The sequence below is a fragment of the Ostrinia nubilalis genome, chromosome 11 (genome assembly GCF_963855985.1).
Source record: "Ostrinia nubilalis chromosome 11, ilOstNubi1.1, whole genome shotgun sequence".
Taxonomy (NCBI): Eukaryota; Metazoa; Arthropoda; class Insecta; order Lepidoptera; family Crambidae; genus Ostrinia; species Ostrinia nubilalis.
This window is the reverse complement of record NC_087098.1, coordinates 3,702,987-3,711,170: the sequence shown is the minus strand read 5'-3', so window position 1 is coordinate 3,711,170 and position 8,184 is coordinate 3,702,987. Positions and strand designations below refer to the sequence as shown.

The window sequence follows — 8,184 nt, the reverse complement described above, 5'->3', positions numbered from 1 at the left end:
CTATTTCTTCTAAGACCTATTGGCGATACGTAGTCCATCCATCCATAGGTGCTCAAGTGTCGTCGTTCGCCGGAGCCGAGAGTAAGCTAGATTAATAAATAATGTATTCACGAAGTCAACACAACGGTTACTTACGAGTATAATCACGCGAACTGAATTCGAGGAAAGCTTGGGAATGGAAATGATTTAATTAAACATAATATAATACGTGTTTGGAATATTCAAGAAATTGAACAAAATTAAGATTATTCAATAAAAATTCTATCAGTAATTATAATTTTATTAAATCGATTACTCTTGCAATGCGATTTCGTGTAATGGAACGTTTTTATGCAGAGACTTCTTGGCCAATTTATTTATGAAAAAAAAAAACATCAGATTGATTGATGCCTTGGCATTAAAAAAAAATTGGCGCGTAACCTCAAAAAGTTTTGGTAAACAATGTTTGGTATTTGGCGTAATAAATTAAAAGTGCTCAATAAAATATTATAAAAATGGACTGGATACACTGTAATAAGTGTTTCTCACAGCTTGAACCAGGAATCACACTTCATTTAACATCATGCGGACACATGTTTTGCAACAATTGTTTGGACAATGGTTTGTCCTACTAATAATAAAAATTCATAGAATTTATATTTTACAACGAAAATGTTGAATTGTATTGTATTTTATTTTAATTTTTATTCTAGGGCCAAAAGAATCAACATGTATTGTATGTCGTCTACCATGTTCTGTTATGAAACTTGTTCCCGAAGTATGTATTGCAAAAGTTTGTTTGTAAATAAATGCAGTTTTGTTGAATGAATAATAAAAGTGGATGGTTTTAGATGAAGCCAGAAATCCAAGATTATTTCACAGACCCGGAGGAAATAATTAAAAAGACTTGCGAAGTTTTGCAGTTTCAAAGACAACATAGACGGAGATTGCTTTCCTACTTGCTGCAGTCTGTAAGTATTTATTTTGTGAAATGCATTTTCTTTCATTTCTACGAAATAGTGTAGGTATTCAGTACCAATTTGCTTACATGAACGTAATGTTAATAAACCGCTACCCAAAATTAGAATATTGTTTAATAGGATGCTGTATTTTAAGGTCAAAAATTATATCAAATAACAATACGAGATTTTGAAGTTTTCTTTTACAATATTGTAATAAGTTATTTTTCTTACGTTATTTGAAGTTATAATGAATCCGTTTCGGAAGTCATACTACTAGGGCCTTTTTGCAAAAAAAGTTAAACATACGTTGAACGTTACTTTAAAATGTCATTTCCATACATTCCAGACATTTAAACAAGTGCTCAACGGGCGTTTAACTTTTTGTGATTTAAGCCCGCAGAAAACAAACTGGAAAAAAAAAAAACCATTAGGGTTTTTCAGTTAGTTTTTGTTTAAGAATAAATTAAGTATGCGATTTTCAGACGAAAAAGTTTCACACAGCCAGAACCGAACTAAAGCGGATGACGGAACTGTGCCAGAAGCAACACAAGCAACTAAAGGAGTACCAGAAAGTTGTGAAGAACTTGGAGGCTCAACTAGCGAACCAGTCAAGTAAGTTTCAGTTCACTGCGTTCTTCGTTAGCAAAATCTTAGTTTTAAGTGCCTGGCAAGAGCGGATAAAAGTTTCTTTTTAATGTTTAAACTTTCAAAGTTTTGATAAACTGTTCATGGTAGGAATTTAGCTGAGTTGCATCACTTTAACTTTAACCGTAACTATATCTTTAAGCGGTGTTTTTGTATTAAGTTCGAAAAACTTTTGACTTTTATTTTAACAGTTAAAGTATGCTTTATCCAATGTTACATTTGCAATTTAAAATTATTCTTAGGCTGACTTGTACCATCTTACTTTAACTTTAACAGACGTCAAACTTCATACCAAAACACCGGTTGTGGCTATAGGTACGGTTAAAAACGGTGGTGCAACTCAGCCTTAGTGTAAAATTTGCCTATTTCGATTTAATCGTTACTTAATATTACACATGCAAGCTTTATCTGAGAAAACAATATGGTTAAACTTAACTTCACTATAAAGCGTAAGCATAATAAGCTTCTATTGTGCATATTATTACGATGCTAGCCTCATAGTAAACGCTACGAAATACTCTATTAATATTGCTCTACTATATTGCCACTGTAGAGCTGTTCTTGTATATCTACCAGTATAATAAGAGAGAGAGAGAGCATTTTGTGAGTTTGTGTTTAGGTAAGTAATTTCCGGAACTACTGTGAAGTATTATAGGTACTTTGTGTTTGAATTAACGGTTATAGTGCGACAAGGCTATTTGAGAGATTTAGGGTGTCATTACCGTAGGAAGGTATGACAATAATATTGTTGTAATTATTATTCTGTTAGTGCCGGACCCCAGGCACTAACAGAATAATGTAAAGTATTTACTAATCTAAAGTATTTAAAGAATCTTTTTATGATATAGGCTTATAGTAGATGCCAATTTCTATTTAACATACAACCTTACAACCTGGGGGAATTTTTATGGCCATAGGTGGGATTAATCAACAATCGGCCGACAAAAAGTCTGCTACAGGTCAAAGTCAAAGCTTTTATTCAGTACTTAGGCCCTTTCCAGTATGCCTAAGATGCGCGCCGTGATAACTTTTATCGACGTCAAAATGTATGGGCAAAATCGATAAAATGGCGTGATAACCGCTTATCGTAGCGCGCATCTTAGGCCTACTGGTCGCTTATACAGGCGGAGAGTTGAAATACTGTCCTTTTCCAGAGCAAGCCTCCCCATTCAACATCCCGATCTCCCCTGGTTCGAACATCTCGCCCAGCTTCATACAATCCTCGCCTTGCTACAAGAGGCCAGCCAAAAGCACTCCTTACAATGTGAGTAACTTATCTATTTAACAGCTGATTGATCTAAATATTTTTACTTCTTCTACTGTTCGTTTCAGCCAAATGACGTCCACTGCGTGATAAAGGTCTCACACAAGGATTACTATAATGACCGGTCCTGCGCTGCCTGCATCCAGGCACTTCCCGCGACCTTCACCAGATCGTCGGTCCACCTAGTGTGGGTCTACTGTGTGTAAAAACTTGAGTCTGGTTGGGGTTATGACATTATTATGGTGACATTTGAAGATCAAACTGTATTTGGATGACGTAAAGTGCTCTGAAAGGGGCCTGTTCAAAAAGAAAATTTCGATAATCTTAAATCAGTCATCTTTTGAGGAATAAAGACTTACGGATATTTGATGAAATTTATCCCATGGCTTATTATACCTGCTTCCGTAATTCTGAAACAATGCTGAAGTTAAGTCTGTTATATTTTTAAAGATTAATATTTCGAATCGAATACAGAGTGTCGTTTCAGACCTCAATCTTTTCACCACCACTTGAGTCACGTTTCACAGCTCAAAGAAAGCTAATATTGCCCCAACATCTCCAATGGCCTTTTACAGTCGTATACACGCGCCAGTGGGTCGAACACTCAATACGGTCGAAACATATGTCCCGGCTTTCGACGGAGCAAATAAACAGTATCAAAGCAGGTCGGGTCGGGTCGAACTTACGACCCGTCAATTTTTCAGCGCGCACTGATGCTCGCTGGGTCGGAAAGACCCCTGAAATTCATTTAGTGTATGACACATAAGCCTGGAAAATGGCTTGATAGTTTCAAAGTGATAAAAAATAATAGTTGAACTTTTGAACAAAGACACAGAAGAAGAGTGTATTCGCAAACTGAATCTGAATATTTTTTTATGCAGCACAAAGCAGTTATTATATCTGATTGCACATTTTGGATATAATAGGCGTAAATTAAAAGATTTCCATGTTTGAAGCCACTTGACTTATTGCGCTATGTGAAATACCTATGGCTTAAATACAAAAATAGTAACTTTGTCAGAAGTCATGCGTCTGTAAAAATAGTAATAGTAATTAAAGTTACTAGAAAGCAAGGATTCGGAAGTTTTTGAGGGCATAGTCTTTGTCTATAACTTCAATTAGAATCTACGCTAACAGATTCGCGGACAAACGTATTAGATAAGGGTACTTTTCCCCATTCATCTTAGAACAGGAAAAGCTAAAGGTCTTCTATATGTTGTTTATTCCTTTATTCCTTTGGGTGCCGGGGTTTTACCACTACGAAAACTTAAAAGATTAAACGTTTATCTCGCAGTGTTATCAGTCGGCCCTCGTGACCCCCGCCCGAGTGACCAAGCAACGGTCCGCTTGCTTCAGCGGTCAGAGTCAGGTACCTATTTTTATTATTGTAGTGATAGAGATTACCACATGACGACTGAGTGGACGTGACGGCGAGTACAGTCAGCGTTGATAGAATCTGCCAATCTTGTGAACAGCTGAAACCAAAATTAATGGTAACTTGAGTTTAAACTGAGTTTTGAATTTCATTTCTTAAATTGATTAAAAAGTTCGCAAGTAATCCTGAAATTGCTCTGAAATAAATAATCGTATATTATGCCTGTGATTGATTTTTGACAATGATTTGCTTGAATGCTGTAATTTGCATAGGTTTTGAGCTAAGTAGGTACAATATTCGTAACATTTTTTTTGTCATCTGGTTATCTTTCATTAAAGTGAAATAATGTAGGTACGAGTAATTTAATTTCATATCTCTAGTTGTACATAATTTCAATTATTTTATCAACTGACAAGATTGCCAAATACTATTGGCGCGAACAGTACAAAAATTGATAACCGCTATGATTTTTCTTTAACATTGTTGTTGTAGGTAAATGTGTGAACTATAATTGGTTTTGTTTTTTGTTTGATTTTGCATTTTGTTGAGGAAGTACAGAAAACGAGGATAAAAGTAATTTTATATATTATTTAAAATCAGTTATTTCCATAAAGTTATAACTTATATGATAATAGGTTCTTTTCAGTAATAGCAAATGATCGGAGATCGGAAATATTGCTAGGTGTAAATTAATAAATTTGTAATAAGTGTAATACAGTTTGTGAAATCTTTCAAAAGATCGTTAGCGTATCGAAAAAATTAGCACTTTCGTCACAGTAGCACGCGCTGTAATTTGGCCCACCAAAAAAATTTGAATCTTGAACTCTACAGTTTTACACGTTGCTACCAAAACACCTTCTGACCATGACCACTCCCTGCTTGGTAGAACCAGCAGGCAATATATTATATCTGAAACCATACAAGCTGTCATAACAGCTCACTAAAGCATGTTTCCACCGCCAGTTGGCAAGGCACCAGTATAATACCTACGTGAGCTCACCAAAAGGTCAGCTGTTAGTATAGTAGACTATATTGTGATATTGTTTTCATATCTACACGACCTACGCTGTGAATGCTAAGTTATCGAAACAGAAAAATTGTGATATTGTTTTCGTGTTTACACCACCTACGCTGTGAATGTTATTAAGTTATCATCAACAGCCCTTTACAGTCCACTGCTGGACTATGAGCCTCCTCCACTATAGTAGAGGGTTTTGCCATAATCCCCACGCTTGGCAGGCGGGTTGGAGATCGCAGTTTAAAAAATTTATTTTTGTCAGAGAGCGCTGCTGCCCGTTCTCTGTTTGATGTGTAGTCCCTAAGTCGCCTCTTACGACACCCGCGGGAAGAGTAGGGGTTGGTGACAAATGTATTCTACTCTGTTGTTGAGTTGAATGTTATTAAGTTATATAAACAGAAAATAAATAAGTATTTACTCCAAATGTTTATAAATAAATGTGTGGATGAGTTACTTGTTCAGGTAGAGGTTAACCCAAATATGAAGCTATTTTTGAATATTTTAAGCATACAAGCAGACGTTTAAAACAGGTAAATCGCTGTGTTTATAATCTGAATAAACACTTGCCCCTTTTATATTATTAGAAGAGCTTTAAAGTATTTATATAATTACCTTTATTTACCTTTGTGAGTCTCTCGAACGAATGGGAATAGGAATGTTTTAATATGTTTTGAAGTACCACTGCCTCCAATACACACTTTAATGTTTTGAGAAATAGACTCTCCAGATCAGAAATTCGAGGGATATTTATCTCTAGATAGTAGAATTGACTTTGATGTAATAGGTAATATTATGACTAGGGCTAAGATTAGTTAACTTATTACAATAGTAAACAAATCGATAGTTAACTTAATTCACAACATACACACAATGCTGTAAAAATCAAAACAATGTAGGTAACTAATTACTTTTCCAATAAACAGCTGAAAAGCTGTTAAATATAGTAGGTAATTCGTTAAAATCACTTTCATGACGCGTGAAAACCTCTGGGCATAAAATTGAAAACTGAAATTACAATCCCGAGCAGTCTATCGTGGCAGGTTTATCCCATTTTATTAAAATAACTTTCATCTGAAACATTTTGCTGAAATTCACGAAAACCTGTCAGACATATTAAAGTATGTGGTGTTACTGAAATATCGGAAAACTCTTGTGAATTATTGTATGCTTGGTTCGGCGTTTTCATGGATCTTGCGGGCTTTATTGCTTTAAATGTGGTGATATAAAAGTGAAGGGTTAATCATTTATAGGATTCTCAGAACTCATGTTGGTGTTTTGGATCACTTACTGCTAAAGCAACATTTTCATCTTGTAGATTAGCATAGCTCTTAACTTTTTCTACTTTCATTTAGTAGTAGGCTTATAATTATGCGAAAATACTTAAAAAAAAGAAGAAAAATAAGTAGCTGTCAGACTTTTTTAACTGTATATTTTTATTGTTGTTAGTGTAGTTGACAAGACCCACCCAAGCTAATAGCGGGTGTAGGTAGACCATAACGCTTGCACGAGGTCTTCTTTCGCTAAAAATGTCACTTAAAAGTATTAAGATGTTACTAAGCTTCAAAACGACTGAAAAATCTTTTTCTCTATACTGGTGCAAGTGAAAAACACGGCTCCCAAGCTACCGTTCTGTTTCAGAAGTCGAACACGTCGAACAAGATATCGTCGACCGTGTTCACTCCGCCGACGCCCGACTCGGCCGGGTACAGCAACTTTTTAAAGCACCTGTAACGGTATCGCCTGAACAAATGATCATGCAAGCGCGAATGTTCTTGAGAATATTGAAAAATAAATACACTGTAAAGAAAGACATCGATGTCGTCGGGTATGGTGCAAATCCGCGAAACTAGCACTGGATAATACTGCGTTTCTGCGCTACATTCAGACTCCTGCGCTAAACCTTATACTGGCTAAAGTCAGATACTCGGTATTATCCAATGCTAGTTACTGCACTATCCTCGACAATATGTTCATACATACATTCTCACTTTATCATCATCATCATTTCAGCCATAGGACTTCCACTGCTGAAAATAGGCCTCCCCCAATAATTTCCATGTTGATCGATTGGTAGCGGCCTGCGTCCAGCGCCTTTCTGCTACCTTTATGATGTTGTCGGTCCACCTTGTGGGTGGATTGTACGTCTCACTGCAACTACCATTATAATTTATGCTACTAACGATGTTCTAATGTTCATTTATTAACTGTGAGTGATTTGAGTAATTTGTATGGTGGTTTTTGCACTAACTTGATAATGTTAACGAACTAAAACTAGGTATCTAAAATACTTAGATTTTGTCATCTGATTAACTTTTTGTGCAATAATTGGATTCAGTCACAAGAATAATTAAATAAACTTTTTCTTAACTCCGTGGTCGGCTAATTAATTGTCATGGCAAATCTTTAAACTAACCGTATAATGAGTTTTATAGCGAAAAACTAGATATTTCGTTTTATTTTCTAGGTCCTCTAGCAGCGAGTCTGGGTATCAAACCAATGGTTCTAACTCACCGATTTTGTACTGCAATGGCTATGGAAAGTGCTCGTTCAAGAGAAGAAAGAATCCCTTTTTGTTTGATTATTAAGTTAATTTTGTCTTGATTTTATTTTATTAATTTGACTTTTTCGTAATTCTTGCATGTAATTCTAATAATCGGGTGCGTAATAAATGTGTAAAATCTAAAAAAAGCTTGAATTTATTGAGAAGACATTGTTTGGTTTGCATTTGTATTGATTACCTAGGTATCGATTAGATAATTGGATTAAGTAATTATTTACGGCATACGGCAATGAAACTTTTTATCTAGATGCTATAACGCATTGGGTTATTATTTTTGAAACTATGGTCCACCTATAAACCTTTGTTTCGAAGCGCTGGCAAGTTCCATAAAATAAAGAGAGTCAAAAATACTTTTTTCAAACTGTACCATCCTCTCTCACT

At 35.4% G+C, this 8,184-nt stretch overlaps 1 protein-coding gene across 4 annotated transcripts; it reads left to right on the top strand.

Moving 5' to 3' along the window:
* Positions 1-406: 406 nt before the first annotated feature.
* LOC135075829 (probable E3 SUMO-protein ligase RNF212) lies at positions 407-7,899 on the top strand. 4 transcript variants are annotated; one of them, XM_063970289.1, is made up of 8 exons: positions 407-600; positions 693-757; positions 831-950; positions 1,424-1,553; positions 2,741-2,850; positions 4,145-4,219; positions 6,882-6,946; positions 7,708-7,899. In XM_063970289.1, the coding sequence occupies exons 1-8, from the start codon at positions 495-497 to the stop codon at positions 7,826-7,828; spliced, it is 792 nt and encodes a 263-aa protein (XP_063826359.1). In that variant the 5' UTR covers positions 407-494; the 3' UTR covers positions 7,829-7,899. The 4 variants fall into 4 exon arrangements, with proteins under 4 accessions (XP_063826359.1, XP_063826358.1, XP_063826360.1 ...); XM_063970288.1 differs by having other exon boundaries at positions 6,882-6,970; XM_063970290.1 differs by having other exon boundaries at positions 6,882-6,976; positions 7,708-7,796.
* Positions 7,900-8,184: the final 285 nt, after the last annotated feature.

Coding starts and splice junctions, on each gene's coding strand:
- LOC135075829 (XM_063970288.1), top strand. CDS start 495: ATGGACTGGATACACTGTAATAAGTGTTTCTCACAGCTTGAACCAGGA. Junction 951..1,423: donor TTTCCTACTTGCTGCAGTCT/GTAAGTATTTAT, acceptor TGCGATTTTCAG/ACGAAAAAGTTTCACACAGC. Junction 4,220..6,881: donor GCTTCAGCGGTCAGAGTCAG/GTACCTATTTTT, acceptor GTTCTGTTTCAG/AAGTCGAACACGTCGAACAA.